Genomic DNA, 24497 nt, shown 5'->3' on the forward strand with positions numbered 1-24497 from the left:
CCCCTTCCTCCCCTCCCTGGCCATTGTTCTCAAAAACACTCAGGGGTGCCCACTTCCCACAGGATTCGGTTCCAACATCTCAGCCTAAATTTTCAACTTTCAAGTTTTCTTTTGCCCCAGCCCAGTGAATCTACATAATTCATGTTTACACATCATCTCGTGTTTTTCTCTCTGCAAAATGCCCTTCCCATGTGTCTATCTTGATTCTTCTCAATTCCAGATGAAATTCAAGTGTGCTTCCCATAAAACACTCCCTGACCTCTCCATTTTCAAACTTGGGGGAAGCTTTGGTAGAAACTGTTTTAGGGAAGATAAGGTGTTGTAAACAGGAAGTGAAGTGCAGGCCGGCGCATGTGCTCACTCTTGGGGGTCTGTTGTTCTCGTGCCTCCATGGACTCTCAGTGTTTGCTGTGTACATTCCATGGACGCATGTATGTTCGCACAGAGTGTCTGAGTCTGCACCCCCACAACACCCAGCATTTGTTTGCTAGCCAGTACATGAGGTGCTTAATGGATGCTATCTTTTTTGTTTTATTGTAACCAAGCCTGTATCCCAACAGGAAGGGGCCAGTTTCCATTCCTCCCATATTTACCCCCTGTGCCCGGGGGAGCGTTTGCACTTGAGCTCTTCCCAGCCGTGGTAAGTTGGTGCTGGTGAGTCAGACTCTCTGCCAGATTTTTCTAAGAGCCACAGAATGCCTGGCTGGGGTTAGGTGTCCACTTAAGGGCAAGCTGGTTTCTTCCATTTATTTTAAGGGGGAGAAAAGTGTTACACATTTCATTAACCATAACTTCCCAGTATAGGAATCCTAAAAATGCAGCTGCTATCGGTCTGTTTACTCCTTAAATGTCCTTTGAGAGCTTTCTGACCACCAGGAAGTATACTGTGTGTTGTGCACACAAAGGCCAAGTAAGATGGAGTTCACCCCGGAAGGAGTCGTGAGCCTCGCAGGGGAGGTTGAGGTGACTGCAGTAGCAGTACCAGTGCCCTAAAGACCGCCTCTCCCTTGAAGGAGAAGAGGCGGAGGCGTTCGGGAGCCACTGAGCCAGGGGACCGAAGAGGTGGTCAGACAGGGAAGGCTTTGCCCAAGTCACGTTGGGTGGAGTCATGAGATTGTGCAGAATTTCGGAGGTGGGCCTCCTTCCAGGCCCAGAGAGCACAGGCATCTGTGCTCAGAGGTAAGCCCCCTGCGCGGCATGTTGGGGGAGGGGAGCCAGCTGACCCAGCTCACCAGCTGCAGCCCTCACCTGTGCAGAGCAGGACATGGGCTGTCACACTGAAAGGCCTAGCCTGCCATGCTGAGGCCTGGGCTTTGTGAAACAACAGGGGAGCTTTCAAACTGGGCTTTACAGAAGAAATTGGCATGGGCACATTTTCACTTGATTGAGAGGTTGCCCAACGGAGAGCCAGGTAGTAGCCACAGCTCGAGGGCACCTGCCTATAGCTTGAAGAAGGATGAGGCGTTTCCTCCCCTCCCATGTAGTTAAACTGTGGTTGGCCTGCCCAGCCTCAGGCCGCCATAGCAGCAGGTGCTGCCTTTACCCGTCTCCCTAGACTTGAACTTCTCAATAACCAAGCAGAGCGCTGGTGTTCAAGCTCTCGTCATTAGATTCCTAGGGGTAATGGCAACTCTGCTTTAGAGCTTTCAAATGTTTGATGTACATTTCATTGGTTCCTACAGTGTACTTTTTAAAATATATTTTTATTGATTTGAGAGAGGAAGGGGGAGAGAGAGAGAGATAGAAACATCAATGATGAGAGAGAATCATTGATTGGCTGCCTCCTGCCGGGCCCCTATTGGGGATTGAGCCCGCAACCCAGGCATGTGCCCTTGCCAAAATCAAACCCAGGACCCTTCAGTCCGCAGGCTGACCCTCTATCCATTGAGCCAAACCAGCCAGGACCCTACGGTGTATTTTTTAGCATTAAAATAATAATAAAGAACAACATGCACAGATACAAGTTCTGCACATAATCCAGCTACTGTGGAGATCACTGCCACGTTAGCTCCCGCAGCCAGTGCGCTCTTTAGGATGAAGCAGAATTAAATGTGTAAATGTGTGATTGATTGAGGAGGTACTACAGCACTGCCCTCGTCTTTGGAAAAAGTCAGGTCCATGAATGTGCACTAATATATATATTCAAAAGTCAACATACCTCTTTGTAATACTCAAATGCCAGACAAGCATGGCTCATCGGCTTCAGGACCATCTCATCACAATATCATAAGTGAAGTCCTGTCTCTCATTGGTGTGTTGGATGGTGGTTGCACGTTTAGAATCACCTCATGAGCGTGGGGCGTGGCTTGAGCACCCGGGACCCTTCAGTCCACAGGCAGATGCTCTGTCCACTGAGCCAAACTGGCTAGGGCAGGCGTCACTCTTTTCTAACGCTCTCTAGGTGGTCCCCTTGCACAACCAAGCTTGAGAGCCACTGTGCTGTATTGTAGTTCTGGCCTTATTCATTACCGTAAGTTCTGAGCGACACTTGCCTGACTTGGGTGTGAAAACTGCCTGTCTCCTCTGTACACTGGGTTCCCCACGAAATTCTGTTTGAACAGAGGATTCTGTTAAAGCTGCATCATCAGCTCTTGAAGAGCTCTGGCCTTTGGAGTCAGAAGGTTCTAGATTTGAACTGTTTGCTCCACGTTTGCAATAAGTGACTCAGGCAAGTTCCTTAGCCTCTCAGAGCATCTATACAATGGGTAACACTCAAAAGTGTTGATGAGAAATAATAAACGTACCAAGTTTAATAAGGTTTAACCCCAGGGAGCACTCAGTCTGCAGTGGTTTTCCCACTGCTTCCTTTGTGCCTGATTTTGGAGGTGAGGAACATTCTTCTTGCCAGGTAGGCGTAGCCTTTCAATCTCTTGTTCTGATATTTTCTATTGGCCTTTTCTGGTTTGGATTAAATTTGGGTTCAAATATCTTCTGATGGATAGTAAACCTTCTGATATGATTTGAGAGCTTGGAAAAATAGATTTAAGGCCCACTGGTCTTTGGCTTGAATAGAAATATGCCATTTCGACACCTGGGCAGTAGGAAAGGTGAGAGCTAACATTGTCCTGTTATGTATCTGAGATGCACACCCCAGAGCTTTCAACGTGCTCTTTATGCTGAGCATAACCCGTTAGAAGTAAAATGATCCGATTTCTTACCAAAAGCTCCGTATTATTTTCGTCCACTTGCTGAGAACTGAGAACTGTGTGGACAGGACGCAGATGACTCGGTTCAGGTTGGCTACACCTGTGGCATGTGCTGACTGCTTGACTGGAGATCTTGGCCTTGAATGGGAGTCCTGGCACCCCGGTCACCGCACTCAGAGGCTCATGTACTTGTCCCCACAGGACTGCCGGTCCAGCCAGGGCAGGGCGAGTCCCAGCGTGGTTGGGAAGAATGAATGGTTGATTGAAAACAGGAAAGCGGTGGCCGGGAAGAAAGACGCACAGCACACACAGAGGAGGGCAGAGAAGAAGCAGCAGGGCTTTCGGGAGTCAAGTGACTCGCTCAGTGACTGGATTGATTCAGGACCGCTTGAATCCCTCTCATTTGAGAAACAGAAAGGTCTTTGTTGGTGCAGAAAAGGTTGAGGATGGAGATGAGGCCAGCTGGACGTGGATCATGGGGAAGGAATGGACTCTGAGAAGAATTGGGTAATCCTGTGTATTAGGAAAAGTACATGCGTTCTTTTTATTGAGCATTTCAAGAGATGAGTCTCCTTTGGGATGTGCTCATCTGAATAGGAACGTGATGGGAGGAAAGCTTTCTTAGCCTCCTGCACGGGAGTGTCAGTGTTCAAACTTGACCTGAGGAATCTGCAACATCATGTGTTTGGGGCCATTATGGCGAAGCCATTTGTGGTGGAGCAAGTGTAATTTTCATGGCTGAGCCCATCTGAATGTGGTGTGTTTTATTCTTCTCTCATTCATTCCTTTTTTCTGACTTTCAATAAGTGTTTGTTGAACACGCTGACAAAAGGCAGGCATCTGTGAGGTAATAATGAGAAGAGCATGGTGGACCAGGCGGACGCAGTCTCCGCACTCCTGATTGTTCCAGCAGAGTGAGGGTGCCCTGACGGGGGCCAGGCAGGATGGGGGGCACAAAACAGAGAGTTTGGGGCTGACACTGGAAGGAAGTCACTTCTGGAAGGAAGGAATCACGTGAGCCGCAGGGGGCCCTGCTCTAGGAGGGTGGACCATCTCCTTGGTACCATCCGCAGTGGCCACGCCCAGCCTGGTCATGTGCTGATGGCTTTCACTGGACATACGGAGATTATAGAAGCAAATCTTATAACTTTACTGATGTCTTCTCTCTTTAAAAAAGCGGTTTGTATTGCCCTGACCGGTTTGGCTCAGTGGATAGAGCGTCGGCCTGTGGACTGAAAGGTCCCAGGTTCGATTCCAGTCAAGGGCATGTTACCTTGGTTGCGGGCACATCCCCAGTGGGGGTTGTGCAAGAGGCAGCTGACCGATGTTTCTCTCTCATCGATGTTTCTAACTCTCTATCCCTCTCCCTTCCTCTCTGTAAAAAATCAATAAAAATATTAAAAAAAATAAAAAAGCGTTTTGTATTATGAAAAATAAAATATATTAAAAATAAAATATATACGGAAAATGTGATTGAGTGTAGGTATGGGATGGGTGTGTAGAGTCGATGGAGGAATATTAAAATGAGCTCGTGTACCCTGGCCAGTGGCTCAGTTGGTTGAAGTGTCGTCCCATACACCAAAAGGTTGTGAGTTCCATTCCCGATCAGGGCACATACCTAGGTTGCAGGTTTGATTGCCTGGTTAGGGTGTGATGTGTCTCTTTCACATCGATGTTTCTGTCTCTCCCTTTCTTTCTCTCTAAAATCAATAAAAAATATCCTTAGGTGAGGATTAAAAAAAAAAAAAGCTTGCCTGCTGTCATTCTAACCTAGGAAACTGAACATTATCCTCAGTGGGTGCCTCTGCTGCAGTCATGACCACTGGGTGAATTTTGTGCCAGTGTTCTCTCTGGCTCCTCTCTTTTCATGTGATGTAAAAGGTCATGTCCATGCTTGTACCAGGAGACACTGCAGTCTCACCGCCCTCTGTGTACCAACACCAGACAGACAGGCTGGAGAGCTGTTTTTAAATAAATTGCTTTATTGCACTCTTTTAAGCAGGAGAATATACTGGTGACATCAAAGTGCTTCCACAATTTTTCAAAACAAAAGCCTTCTTTTCATCTCAAGGAGAATCTTAACACAGTTTGTTAACAGGATGAGGTTTTGACAAACCAGGGCACTACAGTGGACCCAGCAGTGACACGACCAGGAATTGCTTCCATGAGAACAGTTTCCAACCCCCATCTAGGCCGTGTTGATTCGCTCCAGCAATGCTTCTCCAGTGTATTTCAGATGACTTTCTGGTGTGAGCGTTTGAGTTCACTTAGAGTAAAATCATCTTGACAGCTTCGTTGGGAGGCGTTACTTATATTAATGCAATCATTTAAAGTATTGAATAGATCCTGTCCGGAATAGCCTCTTGGGCAAACCATCCTTGAATGTGCTTTTTCTGTTGTGGCTGGGATGGATGTTGTTTTGTATTCTCCATTTGCTTCCCCCTCCCCCTAACCGCCAAACTGTTCTGGTTCTCCATCCAAAATAGAAGAACATCAACTTTTGGGTTTGATATTTGACCCCTGGTGAGTAGATTCCTCAAATTTTTTGACCACTTATCTCATGATTTTTCAGGCTCTTTTCATTTGACTCTGTCTTTTCATTTGTTTTCTTGCCCTTCAACTCTAGAGGCAAGATTTCTTCCTCAGGAAGAAAGTGAGCTCAGCTCCTGTTGCCATGGTGAAGCGTATGTGTGCGTTAACATATACCAGGGATCTAGAGTTGGGATAGGAAAACATTGGCATATCACTTCATCTTCTCATTTCATTTCAGTTCTGTGTTTTTATTCCTGAGGCGATTGGTTCTTCGAGGATTCAACACTTTCCCTCCCATCTATGGGTTGTTAAACTGAAGCTTTCGTATTTTTTGCAGCGATTGTTGCCACTATCCCCTGATTATTAATTCTTCAGCCGAAAAGAAACCTATTTACTCTCCTATTCAGGCCGATTCCAGTGGCAGTGCCTGGAGGATGTAGGTTAGAACAATAGTTTCTCTACATCTCAGCGTTCTTTACATTCTCTGTTTTCACTAGCCCCTGAAAACTCTCTATGACTCTGAGGACGAGCCCTCTGAATTCCACAGTGAGCTCAGTGTGTGTTTCCATGTACTCCCAAGTCCCTTAGAGGAAGTCTGCACAAAGCACCCCATTCCCCCTGTTAGCAGGCCAGCCAGCTCCTCCTGCTGGGGCTGCACGGAATGTGGTCCCAGAGGAAACCTGTGTTTGGTTCCTCTCGTTACCCAGACGGGAGAAACCTCCCAACTGTCTCATTCAGGCCCCTCGTGGTTGGTCAGAGACGGCAGCGCTGTGCACTTTGGGGTCTGTCCTGTGCGTGGTGACCGCGGGCAGTGTTACGCAGGGCGTCCGCTGGGCCTGCTCCCTGGGGTCAGCTGTGCAGAGACTCAGCGTTTCAACAGGGGATCCCTCTCCCCTCCTGTCTCACGCATCACGATCGCCTAGGACACCTCCAGTCTCTAGACTTGGGGTGCTCATCACAAGCAGAGGAGCCCAGGTGACCAGCGTGGTCGCTGCAGCGTGTTGAGGGGGACGCGTAGAAGAGGTCGGTGAGGTGGCCAGGCCTGTGAGGACTGTGGCCTGATCCTGGCTGATGTGAGGGACCCTGGAGGGTTCTGAGCAAAGGAGTGATAAGAGCTGCCGGGCATTCGGACTGGATCTCTCTGGCCAATCCCTGGATTGGCTGCAGGTGAGTGGGTGAAGGCGGAAACAGCCACCAGCAGGAAGCCACTGAGATAACCAAGTGCAGTATGGTGGGGCCTGGACCAAGACGGCAGCGAAATTAAGTCTGTCTTAAACAGATTGCCCAAAAGCCATTCAGGGATTTGGCTAGTCTTTGGTTCAAGTTCCTGGCTGGGAACGTGGACGCTTGGCCTGAGACCATCTGTCAATCACACTCAGGGTGACAGTCTTGCAGCCAGGCCTCGGGGCAGGCCTGGTTTGGGAAAATCCTTGAGAAACCTTATTTATTGACTTTAAAGACGGCCTTTCCTTTCGGGGCTCCTCACTGTGGGGAACACCGGCGGAATCACAGGGTAAGTCAGGGTTGCCAGGCTGCGCGCCGCTTCCTGGAATCAGGGGTCAGAGCGGCCAGCCTGGCTCTGCCCTGCGTGGCGAACTCCAGGGCCCGGGGCTGCCGTGCTGCTGTCCACAATGGCAAGGGACGCCCTTTGTTTGCTTCTTGTGTGGAAGGAGGGCTTGTTTTGAGGCTTGGACCACAAATAATCATCCATTGTTCCCTATAATAATAATCCACCCTCTTTAGCAGAAAAAATCTGCCTGGTGTAGTGTGGCTATCGGCTTATTTGAAAGAATAGCCAAAAGTGCCCATTGTGTCCTGAGAATAAATATTTGGAAGATGGTTGTGAGGGCTGGGAGTCCCAGTTAAGACTCAGGAAGGAGAACTTCTGACTGAGCCCCTCCGTCCCGGGACAGTGCCTCCTTACTCTGTTGGTCCGTGACATTCTGAGAATAATTGGGACACTCCAGATACGGATTCTCTCCAAGTGATGTCTTAGAAAAAGACCTTATTTTGAAGATGGGTGTTTTTAATCTTTTCTGAATTTGCTCTCCTGGTTTCCAATTTTAGGTCAAATAAGTTTTTTTGTAACCTTCATTGCTTCCATGGAAGTGTCTCTTTCTGAGGGAAGATTATTTTATTTTAGCAGCAATCCTTCATAATTCCTGCAGTTGCCTCTGATTATGGATCTTGGAGGGAAAAGCTATTTTTATATTCTGACTGATAGGATTTTAAGTACTATTTCCTGGGCTTAGGCTAACTGGAAAATGTCAACGGGTGAATTAAAATGGGACCCAGTGTGGTCGACTACTTCGTGAGTATGCATGTACCTAGCACACCGACTTCACCAATGAAGGCATGGTTCTGTGGGTGGGTTAAATAAGAAAGCATGGCTTTTAAATGACATGTCATCTTACCTAGAATAGCTTTCATTGCTTTAGATATAGAAGATAAGCCCTGGCCGGGTAGCTCAGTTGATTAGAGCATCATTCTGATATGCCAAGATTGCAGGTTCGATCCCCAGTCAGGGTACATATAAGAAGCAACCAGTGAATGCATAAATAAGTAGAGCAACAAATCAATGTTTCTTCCTTTCTCTTTCGTTCCCTTCCCCCTTCTTATCCCCCACTCCCTCTCTCTCTCAAATCAATTTTAAAAAAAAGGAAGATGAGAAAAGTTCAGTGTGCTAGCAACTACAATGTAACACGTGAATGTGAGAACTCGTTCCCTTCCCCCTTCTTATCCCCCACTGCCTCTCTCTCTCAAATCAATAAAAAAAAAAGGAAGATGAGAAAAGTTCACTGTGCTAGCAACTACAATGTAACACGTGAATGTGAGAACAATTTGAAGAAGAATATCCACCCTGGCTGGTGTGGCTCGGATCCCGTACACCAAAGGGTCATGGTTTCAATTCTCCAGTCAGAGCATGTGAGGGAGACAACCAATCAATGTTTCTCTCTCCCTCTCCTTTCCTTTCCTCTCTAGAATTAAGGAAAACCATACCTTCAGATGAGAATTTTTTTTAAAAAAAATTAAAGAGGTAAAACTATAGCCTCCCACATCTTTAAAATCAGACCATTAGAGCCCGGGCAACATGGCTCAGTGGTTGAGCGCCAACCTATGAACCAGGCGATCACAGTCTGAATCCAGGTCAGGGCACATGCCTGGGTTGCAGGCTTGATCCCCAGTAGGGGGTGTGCAGGAGGCAGCTGATCAATGATTCCCTCTCATCATTGATGTTTCTATCTCTCCCTCTCCTTTCCTCTCTGAAATCAATAAAAACATATTTTAAAAAATAAAATAAAATCAGACCATCAGAGAAGCAGCCAAGATGTCCTTCAGCAAGTGAATGGATAAACTATAGTAGTGCTAAAAACATCTTGTTACTAAAAAATAAAATTATCCCAGACCATCAGCAATTTATCCTGTTTGTAGGAAGTACCTGGCTATAGAATATTTTGACAGATTTATATAGCACATGATGGCAGCAGATTACTGTGTGTGTGTGTGTGTGTGTGTGTGTGTGTGTGTGTATAGTAATTTTCTTGTATCTTTGTCATCTTCTCTGATAAATATGCACTGTGGTATTTATGCTAAAGCCTACTCTTTTTTCTTTTAATTTTTATTTATAGCTTTTAGAGAGAAAGACACAGAGGATGGGAGAGAGATGGAGAGAGAGAGAGAGCGGAACCAAACTCATAACTTTGGCACATTGGCTGATGCTCTAACCAACTGAGCTACCCAGCCAGGGCCATGCAATCCTACTCTTAACCCTTCCTGTTTCTCTCTCTCCAGTGACTGCTGGCGTATCAGCCTTGGAGGTATACACCCCAAAAGAAATCTACGTGGCAAATGGGACACAAGGGAAGCTGCCGTGCAAGTTCAAGTCTGCGAACACCACCAGCAGGTTGACCACAATCTCCTGGAGCTTCCAGCCAGAGGGATCCCACACCACCGTGTCGGTAGGAGTGCCTGCCTGCCTGCTCTTGGCTAGTCCTCCCGCAGAGGGTTCCCCGCCCCTGCAGTGTGTTCAGTGAGCCTTCTGACCCATCTCTCCCAAACCCAGTGAGGCTGTCGTCTGGCACAGACTTCAGGGCGCTTCTCTTGCTCCCGGCTGTCCAGGAAAAAACCAGTTCAGTTTCTCTTAAACGCAGCTTGTTTTCTCGTGTTTGTGTGTCACGGTCACCTGCCATCCCTCCCGTCTCCTCCACCATCACATCCCATTTTGAAATGTATCTTTTCCACAGCGCAGCCCCTGACTTACCTTGTTGACTCCATTCACAATTCATCCTGCATCTGTTCAGCTGCCATTTGCTTCACTTTTATTTGTATTTCTTTTAAGTATTTCCACACACACACGCACACACGCACGCATGCACACACGTCCATTCGTTCCAGTGATGCGCCCACACGCACGCGCACACACGCACGCATGCACACACGCACGCGCACACACACACGCGCACACGCACGCATGCACACACGTCCATTCGTTCCAGTGATAGTCCGGGAGCTCTCCGTGCAGCGAGTCTGTGAGGTGTTCAGAAATGGGGGATAGCAGCCTGTGCTCTTGCCCGGGAGCAATTAGGAGTAAGACTGTCGATGAGTCACCCTGAGGAGGTGGCAGAACAGAAGTACAGGCCGTGGGGTTGAAAGGAAGGTTAGTCAAGAACCAGATGAGTGCTGGTTAGGCTGGGTGCTTGTTAACCAGGGCCCCACGCTCCGCCTCTCATCTGTGAAGTGGAGACTGTAGAACTTCCGCAGGGAGTGCTAGGAGGATAGCCCGGGGCGAAGACCTTTATCTCCAGCGAGTCACTGAGTGCTGAGCCTCACTTCCTCCTTTGTGACTCTCTGTGGGACCTGTTAGCAGCTATGACCTTGAGGAAATGGCTTGAGTCTCCCTTTTATGTATAAAACTATGCGTGGTTGTCCCTGTATCGCGGGGATGTCGAGAGGAGGAGAGAAGAAACCAAATCCCTGTCTGGCTTAGATTTCGTGACATTTGCAATGGGACGTGTTTTTTTCCCTTTGAAGTCTTTGTGAAGAGCCCGCACAGCACACCGCATGCGCAGCGTGGAGAACGCCTGCCTTTGGGAAGCGCTCACGTGTCCTCTTTCTCTAATTGCAGTTTTTCCACTACTCCCAAGGGCAAGTGTACATCGGGGACTACCCGCCCTTCAAGGACAGAATCACCTGGGCTGGGGACCTCGACAAGAAAGACGCATCGATCAACATAGAAAATATACAGTTCATCCATAACGGCACCTACATCTGTGATGTCAAAAACCCTCCCGACATCGTTGTCTACCCGGGATACATTCGCCTCTATGTTGTAGAGAAAGGTACCTCTGGAGTATCTGGGCAGCAAAGGCGCCGTCCCCTGTGTCGTGTGTTGAGTGGCAAACGAGAGTACGTTGTGGGGTGTGTGTGCCGGGAGCGACCTGCCAGTGGCTATGCGCCCTGTTTCTGGGAACCTGAGGGTGGGCACTGCTGCCCACATGCGGGGTGAGCAGCCGGTCTCTCCGTGTATTCATCTGCCGTCCGAAGCCCAGTGGCCCAGGTTCAGGAGGATCACTTTTTCATGTGAATTAGAAGTAAGACCAAATTCACGATGCTCGATGGGCTGAGCCTGGGGAAGAAGGAGGCCAATACTGTCTCAGTATTCTCCAAGAGAAAGTGTTAGCATTTGTGCAAACAATACAGCGGTTTCTTCCATTTTTGGAGAAGCAGCAGGAAATGCAGGTTCTGGTGTCTCCCACGACGTCTGCTTTGTGGGTGAGTAGATGGAGGTAAAGCCACATCCCAGTTTTGCTTGAATCCTAGCGCATTGAGAAGGATTGTGTGTGCAGAAAGGCTGAGTTCTGTATCTCATTTTCTATCAGCTACTCTTTGCATGTCATTACTTAGATACTAGGATCTCATAATTTGGATAATAATAGAGGGTATGATAACTTGCTTCTTAGTTGAATAAAACTCCATTTCTTCTCTTTGTCACAATGGACCTTAACACTGTTTTGTTCTTTCTCTCCAGAGGTGTTGCCCATGTTTCCGGTGTGGGTGGTGGTGGGTATCGTGACCGCTGTGGTTGTGGGTCTCACCCTCCTCATCAGCATGATTCTGGCTGTCCTCTACAGAAGGAGAAGCTCGAAGCGGGATTACACCGGGTGAGAAACTGCTTCCGGGGAGGGGAGAGGGTAGGGACCAGGGTTTACAAAAACGTCTGTATTTTTTATGGAGAAAAGAATTGGGAAGAGTTTGCTACTAGTACAGTTTGCTTTAATGCCAGAGTCAGGCAGTCTGCTTAGGTGACTAGTGGCCTGCTGGTCAGTGTGGGATTGGACACAAATCCCTGTTTCCCAGTTTCTTCCCCAGATTTGGTACAGCCAGCGGCTCAGCGGTCCAGGCTCTGTTTAAGTACCAGCCACTCTGCCAGTGGCATTATTAAGCCACAGACATCACTTACCCAGTTTCAGAGTTTAATTTTTATCTCTTGGCAATAATCTCATCAGGTGCTTCTTTTCAGTTAAACAGCTATAAAACGAATCAAGAAGAGTTGTGCTAATAAATGACCCCTCCACCCCCATGGGATGGCACAGGGCTTCCTTTTTTATAGTTTTGCTGGCAAGTGAATGACTTTGATCTTTCTTGAATGTATGGCTGGACTCATCGCAATGGAGATAATAAGGGTTGAAAACCAACATATACCGGCAGTAAAGAAACGTAGATCTTTTTGTTTATGTCTTCTCAAAGAGAATACCCTTGAACTCGGGGTGTGAGTCTAATTGAAGGACCTTCTCTTCTCCCTACGCCAGCTGGAAAGCTAACCCACATAAGCTAAGTAGGACTCACGTGGTAAGAGAGTGGAGGCCGATTCCTAACACGAGCTGGGCCCCAGGTGCACGGGCTAACCACAGCCACCCAGAGGGACTGCTCTGAGGCTGCATGCCCAACTGCTGCCTGGTGGATGCTGGGAACCTTTCTCTCTCTCTCTCTCTCTCTCTCGGCTCTGAGGTTCTAGTTTTTAGGAGTGCTGTGTTTTAATGAGCTTGAGTGTTCAAATTCAGATTTTACTTGCTTGGAATGCCTCTGTTCTGCTGACCTGTATCTACCCTCTTGCATGGTGAGTGTTTTTTGATGACATATATCTGGAGTGTTGGTTTTCAACATGAGACTAATCCAAAGTGGTGACATGCCGGACTCTGTAGTTCTTGCTCTTGGGTTACTAAAGGGGCGGAGCGCGTGCCTTCGAATCCTGCATGGCATCGTGAATGCTGCTGTTCTTCTTACTTAGGTTCCCCTCCCCTGCCTTTCCACCTCGTGTGCTGGGATAGATCCTGCTTATCCTCCACTTGATCAGAAAAGCTGACCCTGGGACTGTCACAGGGCTGGCTCTCCTACTCCCACTAGACACATGGTAACTAATCCCATTACCCGTGGCTGTTAATACTCATGTGTGTGTTCGGCCCGTCTCCCTAGGTGGCAACTAACCAGCTAGCTCTGAGCTAACCCAGCAGCTATTATGATTTGTCCACCGATAAGTCCGTGTCTATTTTAGAAACATACTGAGCACATCAGCCCAGTGAGATGGGGTTGTCAGGTTACATGGAGGCTTGAGATCATCGGAAAATGCATGTTCTTCATGTAAAACGTCTGTGTGTGTGTGTGTGTGTGTGTGTGTGTGTGTGTGTGTTTCAGCTTTCTTTTTTATATGTGAATTGTATTATTAATGATTGGGACACTCTTTGTGTTAGAATAGTCAAACCATTTTGGTTTGGGTCATAAAACCTCCCGTTTCAGAGAAGCACAGTAGCGAATTCATTGGGGGCTTCAGTCGTAGGAGTGACACTTAAAATGGGATCCTCCCAAAAATTCCTCTAAGATTTAAAAAACATACATCATAAAGGATTTAAGCTCTGCTGATGACACATCCCATTAGGAAATCGCTGATGAGTGACCGCCCAGTATTCGCTTTCCCTGATTTATTTATGAGATCGGGCTTGTTGAGGATCCCTGCCCGGAAGGGCTCAGCCCGTGTGATGGGCATTCCACAGCTTCTTGTCACTCGCACCCGGGTCTTCTTTAGTTTGGTCATTGTCTCGGGGAAACAAAATATGGGGAACCAGGGAATGGAAGGAGTGAGACAAACCAAGACTCTGAGCCTGAGTGTATATCTGTAATTTTTGAAATGCATTCAGAAGAGGTTTGCCTTTGATGCTCACTAAAGTGAATTGCCTTTAGGAAGGTATAGCTGCTCCCTTAAGTCTTTATCCCAAAGGAGGGTGGATGGCAGAGGGGAAAGGCGGGGGGCCAAGGATACACAGCAAGGATCCGTCCAGCTGATGTCGCTCTTGCAAACAGGCCAAGGGCTCCCACTCCCCAGCAGTAGCTTCACAGATGTGGAACCACAAGCATCAGGGAGACAGTTTCAATATACGTGATTCTTTCCATACCATTGTTTCGTTGTTTTGTTCATGTACATCTGCTGCTTCTTTGCCTCGCCATCACTTGCATTTCTGTATTTTTGTTTCCATTTGTTTAAAAACATTCTTTTTTTTACATTTGTTCTCCAATTTGCCGACTGATCAGCTGCAGCACCTCAGAGAGTGTGTCACCGGTTAAGCAGGCTCCGCGGAAGTTCCCCTCCGACACAGAGGGGCTAGTAAAGAGCCTGCCTTCTGGATCTCACCAGGTAACACTGGCTGCCCCGGGCTGTGCAGGTGGGCGCTGCCACCACCCTGGTGCGGGAGGGAGTGCTGAGCCGCGACACAGGGAGAGAGTGACAGCCAGCCAGACAGACAGACAGATGAAGACAGAAAGAGAGGGAAAGGAGTTAAGGAATCTGCCCTGAGCGAAGGTTCCCACCAGAGCACCACTAACAGACTGTGCCCTTAGGATGTGGCTCCCATGGCCAACGTAGAGTCAAGAGTCGGGAGATGGCTTTGGCAGCCGTAAAAGGTTCCTTAATTGCTCAGGGAACTAAATCCAGTGAATTGCATTCCTCACTGAGGTGCTTTAAAGACAAGGAATCAGCAGGGGACATTGATCTTGGTATTGATAATAAACAGAAAAATTATTTTGCATGAATTCTTTTTTTTTAAAGATATATTTTATTGATTTTTTACAGAGAGGAGGGGAGAGGGATAGAGAGTTAGAAACATCAATGAGAGAGAAACATTGATCAGCGGCCTCTTGCACGCCCCCTACTGGGGATGTGCCCGCAACCAAGGTACATGCCCTTGACCGGAATCGAACTTGGGACCCTTGAGTCCACAGGCCGACGCTCTATCCGTTGAGCCAAACCGGTTAGGGCTGCATGAATTCTTTTTAAAAAAAAAAATTTTTTTTTTTATTAATTTCAGAGAAGAAGGGAGAGGGAGAGAGAGAGATAGAAACATCAGTGATGAGAGAGAATCATCGATTGGCTGCCTCCTGCACGCCCCCCACTGGGGATTGATCCCACAACCTGGGCATGTGCCCTTGACTGGAATCGAACCTGGGACCCCTCAGTCCGCAGGCCGATGCTCTATCCACTGAGCCAAACCAGCTAGGGCTTGCATGAATTCTTTAGAAGAAGTTGAAGGTCGGCCTGTAGTGAATAATGAGTAGGCCCCATGAGCAAGCAGAGGCTTACGCTGCTACTTGTTGTCGGGAGCACTGAAGAGACATAGCTTTATAGGAACCTGCACAGCACCCAGCGCTGTGGCTGGTGCCGTGGCTGTGCTGTTACGACTGTAACTGTGGCAGATCCCAGCAGCCCGACTGGAGTCTCAGAGGAAAGGGAAGAGGAAAAAACGTTGAAGAAGTCATAGCCAAACACTTCCCAATCTTTCAGCCACTTCTTCTGGTATTTATCTTCATATTGTATTTCTGTTTCTGGAGTTTTCAGTTTTGGATATTACTCATTGACTCCATATTATGGAAATGAGAATTTAGTTCTTTCTTCCCCCTAGCCCTTCCTCCCAACACACACATCCCTACTATATGCATGCATGCCTCTTCCCAGGATGCTTAGCTCACTATATTGAGGTAGATGTTTTTCAGTGTGACGTGGTACCACATATATTTGTTTCTTGTACAATTGTCTTGTTTTTATGGAGCTAATATGTGCCTTATTTTTATTTGCTCAGTCTTCTAAGTACCTATCTGTATCCATCTCAAAGCTCTCCCATGAGAACCCCTGGGAACACTCAACCACCCTCATGCACATGCTCCATTGGTTTCATTCTATTCCTGGAGACGGGCCTGTTCTCACCGCGGCCTCTGCTGTGCTTTGGGCTGCTGGGCCACAGTCCTCCTAGGCCTCCCCTCCCGAGGAATTTCCGGCCCCTCTTCTTTTGGACCGCATGTCTTCGCCTGTTTCGTTTATTCCCATGTTGTGGTGGAGCGTATCCTCCGTAACTTCTTGAGAAAGGGTGTACGGGAGATAGAGATTTTGAGGCAGCGTAATAGCCTCCAAAGATGTCCACGTCCTTGCCCTGGAGCCTGTGGGATGTATGACCTCACCGGTCAGAAGGGGCCTTGCGGCTGTGTTAAGGATCTTGAGATGGGCAGATTTTCCTGAATGATCTGTGTGGGCCAAGGGTGACCACAGGGAGGCCGCAGGGTCAGATCCAGAGAGATTTGAAGAGGTTATGCTGTTGGCTTTGACAATGGAGGCTGGGCCATGAGCCAAGGAATGAGGCAGCTTCCATCTGCTGGGAGGGGAAGGAGACGGGTCCTCCCTGAGGGTCTGGCAGCGGATCTCGGCCCTGCTGACCTTGATCACACCTGGGTCAGCCCTCTGACCTCCAACACTGGGAGCTGATACATGTTTGCAGCACGTGTAACATTGCTTTCTCCTCCCTCGGCTTGAATGAGGATCTGGTGGCGTAGATTCCAGGTGGGAAATCACTTCCCTCCTGCGTTTGGCGGCGTTGCTGACTTTTCCGCTTCTAGTGCTGAGTTGCTACTGTTCTGATTTCTGCCTCTTCGCGTGCCCTTTCTCAGAATGGTTTTTATTCCTCATGTTCTGAAACTGCACAAAATTGTGGGTCTTCTTTTATTCATTGTGCTGGCTATTCAGTGGGTTCTTTTAATCCGAAAACCATGTCCTTCGGTTTAGGATATTTTCTTCCATTAATCTCTGGAAATTTTCCTCCTTTCATTTTCTCTCTTTTGGAAATTCCTGTTAGGAATTGGACCATGTCCTAGCTCAATCTTTTCGTTTTTTTTCCTTTTTTTGTTTTGCTTTTTTTGTTCTTTCTAGAAAATTTCTTCAACTTTATCCTCCAACTTTTTTGAGTATTTAATATCTGTTATCTTTTTTGGGGGGCCATAAAAATAAATCTATATTTTTATATGGGGGGGAGGAGTAGAAAAGAAAGCAGCCCCTGTACTGGACCCTCCTCAGTGGCAGCTTCCTGTTCCGTAGGGTTAAGGAAGACTTGGAGGAAATACAAGTTGTTGGGGGAAATCCAGGTGCAGTTGCTTTATATGTTGTGATGGGCAGAAGCCTGGAGTGCATGTGAAGGCCCCGCACACCCTCCACCTTGCCTCAGACTGTGTCCGGGAACCTGGGGCCCAGAGAGCGCCAGCTTCCTTCCTGCCTCTTGAGGCCCACAGCAGGAAGAGCGACACGCCCGCATGTTGGCTACAGAAGGCGGATGGCGAGCTGCATCTGTGACGTCCTGACCGGCGGGCTCGGCTCTGACGCCAGCTCAAGAGCTGTTTCTTATTCTCTGGTTATAATATCCTGCATTTGGGATGCATTGTCGTATCTCTTTTTTTTAAATATTTTATTGATTTTTTTACAGAGAGGAAGGGAGGGGGATAGAGAGTTAGAAACATCAATGAGAGAGAAACATCGATCAGCTGCCTCCTGCACACCCCTCATTGGGGATGTGCCCGCAACCAAGGCACATACCCTTGACTGGAATCGAACCTGGGACCCTTCAGTCCGCAGGCTGATGCTCTATCCACTGAGCCAAACCGGTCAGGGCGTCGTATCTCTTTGAGTATATCATTTTCTCTCGTTTTGCAAGCTCTGTTTTTTAAAGCTTTCTTCTGATACTGATTTGGCTCTGTTTCTGTTGAAGTCCCCTTTTCTCTTATAATTTCTTTGTCTCATGTCAGAAGCTTTCTTGAAATGCCCAGTGGTCCTGGGTTCTCCACTCAGACCCACGGCCGCAGGTCTGAGCTGGAGCTCTGGGTTGTGGCTTCGCTGTGTTAAAGGGCTGGCTGGCTGCGTTTGGGGCCTCCATGGTCAGTTGCTGAGGGTCCTTTCTCTGGAGTTGGTTGATGTCTCCACAGGGAGTTGAGCAGAGAATGAAGAGGGCTCACTGTTCAGTTCATGAACTTGCCCGCCCCAACCTGTTTTCAGGGCCGACCCCTCCCCCTGCTTGTCCATGGCCCTGAGTCAGGACTGGCTCATCTCTCCTGGCGTCACTCCTCTGCCGGCCCAGGCCTGCCTCTGGCATTTTCTGCAGGATGGTGAGAAGTTGTTCAACCCTTGTGTCAATTCATTGTCTCTTTTCAGCATTTGTCATGTAACACCAGAGGGAGTTGAGAAAGGATTTGTAGCCATTTTTACGGTGTCTCTCATGTATAAGCTCCTTCTCCCACGAGCACACCCCAAAACTCCTTATGGGTGTTTATGAATTACGGTGGGGGTGTTCTCTGGGAAGTTACATACAGTATCAGGGTCTGTCCTGTCCTTGGAAGTGACTGTAAGCAGGGGTCAATTAGCTCGCAAGAGAACACTGTTTTCCTTCTGGTCCTAGTACTGTTAACCCAGGGACAACGCTGGGTTGCATACAACTTTTGACTCCTCCAAAACTTAACTGCTGTCTATGACTGCATGTCTTATGGTGGTAAACGACAGAATAGACTAGCATCCACACATGCTCCATGCATTCGTGCCATACCTTTTTCTTAATTTTTTCGATATTTCGAGGCTACTCCTTTCATCTGTGTGGTTTTTCAAAGTGTCACAAATCTCCAAAAAGCTTTCCAGTTTATTATTGAGAAAAATGTTCATATAAGGGGACCCCCGCAGTACAAACCCAACTCGTTCAAGGGCCAGCTGTAGTGGAAAACAGGTTTTGTGTTTTTCAACTTCTCTTCCTTTTGGGCTTACATTTAACTTGCAGCTTCCTGGCATGAATGTAGAGAGTCTCTGACTCAGTGTTAACAATGTGATGTGATAGTACCCACGACAGATGTGAGAGCATCACATACCAACCTGAAGGGGCGGGGGGCGGGGGGGCATCGGTCTGTTGTTGCACTTATTGATGCATTCATTGGTTGCTCCTTGTGTGTGCCCTGACCAGGGATTGAACCCAAAACCTTAATGCCATCAGGACGATGCTCTAACCAACAGCTACCTGGCCAGGGCAAGGATGTTTATTTTAAACTACTTGCTTTTAGCTGCTGAGCTTATTAGTTCCAAGTTGAAAGCTTAAGTACAGCATTAGACTTCTCAAGGAGACTGCCCCTGGATCGTAGGCCAGTTAAACGCGCCTTCTGAAGCCAGGGCTCTTCTGTTTTTCTTGTTGCTATTTATAATTTTAGAATCTCTGGGACTCTAAGGTCAGGATGTGCAGCCACCTGTCAGATGTTTGAACCCCTGACCTCGCCCCGCTGTCACTTTAGTCACTGCTTCTACTGCACCTGAAGCGACCACCCGGTGTTCCAAACCTAATCCAACCTCTCTCCTCCAGGGCCCAGTCATATATGCGCAGTTAGACCACTCTGGTGGACATCACAGCGACAAGATTAACAAGTCAGAGTCTGTGGTGTATGCGGACATCCGGAAAAATTAAGAGAAGACCCAGATCATATCCTAAGCAAGAAACCAATTCAAACTGGACTCTTGTGCAGCAGTGTGGCCCTCAGCACGTGTGGCCCGGACACGGACAGGCACGGGGAGGAGATGTAAAGGATATGTATAAATCTTCTATTTAATCTTCGGATGGGAGGAGCAGTGGTGCATGACGAAAAGATGGTATGGTTCTACATATATGTAAATTGTCTCGCTGTTTTTTTCTACTTTTTTGCATCCAGGGTCATTTACAGTTGGGGAAATTCAGCCACATTCCTGTCACCATCATTCGGATATGGTGTGCCTTAATGGCGATGTAGCGATCTCTTAGTATCCCAACAGACTTGGCCTTTTTGTCTAAGGGCTTAACCAGTCTTAGCATTTATTGTAGTTGGAGAATGAAGATACTATGCAGGAGACATAGCCAGGGTGGCCTGTCCCCCACTATCTGTTCCGACTGTTTGTAGTTTTTAGGAAACACCCATTAGCTATGCCACTTGGAGACAATTTGAGAAACTTTTGTCGATGTTTTTTCTCTCTAAAGCAGGGGTGGGGAACCTTTTTTCTGCCAAGTGCCACTTGGGTATTTATAATATTCTCGAGCCAAAATTATCACCTTAAAAATTAGTCTGCTGTATTTGGTCAAACATTTAATTAACTCACCCTGATGCCTTTGCAAGCCTTATACGGCCCTCGGGTCAAAGGTTCCCCATCCCTGCTCTAAAGCAAAGAGCATTTTTGCTTCATAAGTTGTCACACGGACTTTAAGGTTACACCCTTAATGTCAGCTTGTTCATCACAGCAAGGTCAGCAGGGATAGCTGCGGGGCCAGTTCCTCGGGTGCTCTCGGAGCAGGACCCTTTACATGGAACTGAAACAGGAGCCCGTGGCCTGGGGAGCAGAGTGCAGGTGTCACTTACTTTCTTTGCTGCTGGAAACGAGCCCGCGCAGCTGCCAGGGAGGAGTTCATTGCCTTCCAGGTGGGCAGGAACGGGGTACATGGAACCTCCGTTCTCGCATTAATTCGTCCCAGAAGGCTGTTCGAAAACGGAATCATTTTTTCCCATTAGAAATCATGTAAACTGAATTAGTCCACTCCAGACCCCCAAATGATCTGTTCTTACATACAGTACATGTCTAGTGTACTGTTTAATTTCTAAATAAACACTTTCGAACAAAAAGGGCATGAAATGTAAATGAAAATTTAACAAAAAGGAGATGAAATGTAAAAAATGAAAGCTTAATAATAAGCAGCAACAAAAGCAAAAAAAAACCAAAACTACAAAAATATTCACAGCACGATTTCCTGAGATGTTAACAACGTGAGGTTTAGTGGTAAATGGACTCAGACTCTCTCTCCTTTGTTCACCGCCTGAGAGACACGTGACTGATCACACAGGTTTCAGCAGGAAAGGGTTGCCAGGTTGAGACGTGAATTGTTGGGGACGGGAGCCCCTGGAGAGGCGAGCTTTGGCTGTAATTAGGTAGCCGCTGTCGGATCCCAGGGCGCTCTCTAGGGAATCATCTTCCTTCTGGACGCAGTCAGAGAGCTCGGAGCTGCAGGGACCTCTGAGGCTCGAGGCCGCTGGTGTTCTCAGATCAGCAAGTAGGACTAGGACTTCTACTTATACTTTGGGAATCTCTTCTCTGTTCCTGTTTGTTTTTGTTTGTTTTCCACATTTTCCCCATCTATGGAATTGATGAACAATGAGATGAGGAAAAATCTAGATAGTCCAGGTCATTCATTTTGTCCCATCAACAACCCCCGCCGCATTTCAAACCTATGATTTCTGTTATTACTGGGACTAAAAAGCAAAGTGAGATCATTAAACATTTATTTATATTTGTCATTCCTCCATTTCCTGGATTCTTTTGTATTAAAATAATTGTTTTAGATGTGAAATGATCTGAAAGCCCACAGTGGCAGGGGTCACAGGACATGGTTGGGGAAATGGAGTGGCGGCAATGTCCATTTCCCCCTGTGGTGTGGGGTCTGCCACCAGCTGCTTCCTTTTCCTTCCGGCTTCTGTCGTCTTTGTGAGGCAGTTTGGCCGGCTTCCAGGAGGACTGTCAAGGGCGTCAAGCAGGGTTTGGGTGGAAAGGTGTGGAGGTGATCAAATGGGAGAGGACACGTGCTCTTGTTTTCTGAGGAGCTGCTGGCTCTTCCCCAGGGTCCAGCCAACACTCCATTTATATATCGTATGCAGGGAGGGCTTTGTGGTCACGCCACACCCTCCGTGTCCGGAGGCTGGCGGCTATGGTCTGCGCTGTGAGGCCTCTCTCCTCCTGCTCATGGGCCCAGCGTGAGCCCGGGACCCTGAGTCCGCCCAGGACGGTCCACCCAGGTCCACCTTGCCTCCTAAAGCTTCCTGCATCCGTTTGAAAACAAGCCCTCGTGGGTGCGGGGAGGGAGGGTGGGTGTTGGGCTGTCCCCTTCTCCAGACGGCTTCCCAGGTAACGGTACTCGTGAGCCTTTGTTTTGCAGCCGGAAAGGACACATCCAGAGGCAGGTGTGCGGTTAGATGTGGGGTGTTCCCTGACGGCCCCATTTTACAGAGAAAGGGGCATCCTCCTTTTTCTCCCTTCTCACCAGGCCTGTGAATAAGCTGTACACTCCTAATGGCTCGGGAGAGCAACAGCCCCAGTTTCTCCTTTCGTTTCGTTTTGAGAGCTGCCACCCAGAGCACCCGCCCACGCTCCCTCCAACCACACGGGTGGCCTCTCCCTCAGCTCCCCATGCGACCTCCTGCCCGACACGTCACCTCCCAACCAGCCAGCCCCTCCGATGGGTCAGCACTTGGCAGCTGGGCGTCACCAGCCACCACTCCGGCTCACACCGTCAGTGCTCCCTCCGCCCCTCACTCCACTCCTGTGGGTCTTGGGGCCCTTTCTCCGTGTCCCCGCGTTCCTGTCCCAGGCCAACCACGGGGCTGCTTCTAAATGGAAGAGCCCTTCCCACGTCCTCTGCCGGCAGCACGAGCCCTCCTGAATTCCATGTGGTTGTTGGAAGGCAGCACTCAAGGGGTTACTCAGAGATACAACCCAAACCCTCTGTCGCTTTTCCATGGAATGTATCCAGCTGGGGAAGACCATCAGGCTCATGGTTTTTTGTTTTCTTTTTCAATTGTACATTTGTGACTATTTTAATACACCTTTTTCCATGACTGAATTGTGTTGTGTGCTCATTTTTAATCAGAGAGAAAAAGAGTTACAAGCCTTCTCATTCATCCCACCCAGCCGCAGTGCCTCCTGTGCCTCAGAAGCACCACGCACGGCCGCTCCAGGCCCTTTGACACGCGTGGCCTCTGCCCAGAACACACGTGTACCTGCGGCTTTGCTCCCTCGCGTCCTTTAAGTCTCTGCCCCAATGTCACCTTCTCAGAGAGACGTTTGTCATAAAAAAAGGGCGACCTCCCCTCCCCCGGCTCTCCTCACCCCCTTCTTCCTGCTCTGTTTCCTCCTGCTCACCGACGTGTATGCCGTCCGTCTCCCCCACGAGAACATAAGCGCGGAGGGGCCAGGACTTTGCTCTTCGGTTCACTGCTCCATGCTTTGCGCATAGCACAGCTCCTGGCCGGCTCTCAGTCAGTGGCAACTGGATGGACGGATTCATCCATTCAGCAAATCTATAGCGAGGACTGTCCTGGGTGAAGTGTAAGGAAACAATGAGCAAGGTAGGCTCGGGGCGCTTGCCCAGAGTGGGGGTGACAGGTGACATGGTAGTTACTAACTACTGGTGTGCCCGCACTTTGCATGTCTCACTCTGCGGCACTGAGGTAACGCTGGAAGAATCTCACACCCACGTTAGGAAGTCAGCATCGGGCTTAGGGTATGTGACTGGCAGGGAGGCGGAGCTGGCACCAGCACTGTCTGTTCAAGGCCTCATGCTTAACCTCTCCCCAAAGACAGGAGCCTCACTTCCTCCCTGAAATCCACGTGTGGGGAGCCTGCCATGTGGCTGCTCCCTGGACCTCTGGAGCTGGAGGGGGAGACAAGGGAGGTGGTTGTGCAGGTGGTAGAAACACAGGTGCCAGGGGCCTTCCTCTCAGGGTGGGAGACGATATGAGGACTTAATCTGTGGAGAGCTGTGTCACCAAGACCATCTTACTGACAAAGCACAGAGTTTTCCAGTGACTTGTGAACTTTATACATCACTGTGCATTCGACACAGGCTTGTGTAATTTCTGGATCGGGGGAGGAAGAGTTAGGGCTGCAGGGCCGCCCTTGGGGTGATCTCACGGGACCGGGACCGGGACCACAGCCATCACAGGATTTGGCGAGAGCAGGGATGCTTCTCCAGCTCAGGGGCAGCAGTCACAGGACCTCTGGCTCCTCCATCTCCCTGTCCCCACGGCTCCCCCCGTCTCCACGCTCCTCCCACGTTGGAGCTAAGTGCTAGGGAGTTTCCCCTGGCTGCTGGGGCCAAGCTGCACAGGCCCTGCCTGCCACATACATAACCGCTGTTAGAGGGCGGCTGCCAGGGAGCTGGTCCAGCGCCGGAGAAGAGGAAGCTCCAGACATGCTTAGGGCTGCAGGCTCCCTCCCGAGCCCTCCGGATGAGCGCAGGGGTGAGTGCTGGGTGCTAACTGCTGACCCCATTCAGGAACCAGCGAGTAACCCTCCCAGCAGGGGAGAGCGGCATTTGTAGGTGGCAGAGGTGGTGTTAGGGACTGACCGTCTGCTTTTACCGTGCCCCTCCCCCCACTTCCCCCTATATATTCAAGATATGTTGTTATGAAGAATTTTAGACATGCCCAAAAGGAGAGAGAATGGTCAGATCGACCTCTGCTTACCCGTCTTCAATCACTCCATCTATCCTTCTTGTCTTTTTCCTCTTTTCTGAATTATTTTAAAACCAATCCCCAAATCAGGCCCATTTACCCCTACATTCTCTGGTGTGCATCCATTTAAAAAATGGGCATTTTCTGACGTAACCATAGCATCTTGTCACAATGGAAACGTTTTAAAAACACATTTAAACAAACAATTCCTTCATGTCATCCCCTACCCAGTCCACCCTCAAA

The 24497-nt window shown here is 48.6% G+C and overlaps 1 protein-coding gene across 3 annotated transcripts in view; it reads left to right on the forward strand.

The window, feature by feature from the left end:
* Positions 1 to 19679, forward strand: part of MPZL1 (myelin protein zero-like 1) — a 27447-nt gene extending 7768 nt beyond the window's left edge. For 2 of the 3 annotated variants that reach the window (XM_005880505.2, XM_014528537.1), the window contains exons 2-6: positions 9471 to 9637; positions 10804 to 11017; positions 11707 to 11839; positions 14262 to 14364; positions 19373 to 19679. In XM_005880505.2, the coding sequence (XP_005880567.1) occupies positions 9471 to 9637; positions 10804 to 11017; positions 11707 to 11839; positions 14262 to 14364; positions 19373 to 19474 (719 nt within the window). In that variant the 3' untranslated portion in view covers positions 19475 to 19679. Of the gene's footprint in view, positions 1 to 9470; positions 9638 to 10803; positions 11018 to 11706; positions 11840 to 12487; positions 13090 to 14261; positions 14365 to 19372 lie in introns of those variants that run through there. The other variant, XR_001359477.1, reaches the window with a different exon arrangement.
* The last annotated feature ends 4818 nt before the right edge of the window (positions 19680 to 24497 follow it).

Source organism: Myotis brandtii, unplaced genomic scaffold, assembly GCF_000412655.1.
Source record: "Myotis brandtii unplaced genomic scaffold, ASM41265v1 scaffold64, whole genome shotgun sequence".
In the NCBI taxonomy this organism is placed as follows: domain Eukaryota; kingdom Metazoa; phylum Chordata; class Mammalia; order Chiroptera; family Vespertilionidae; genus Myotis; species Myotis brandtii.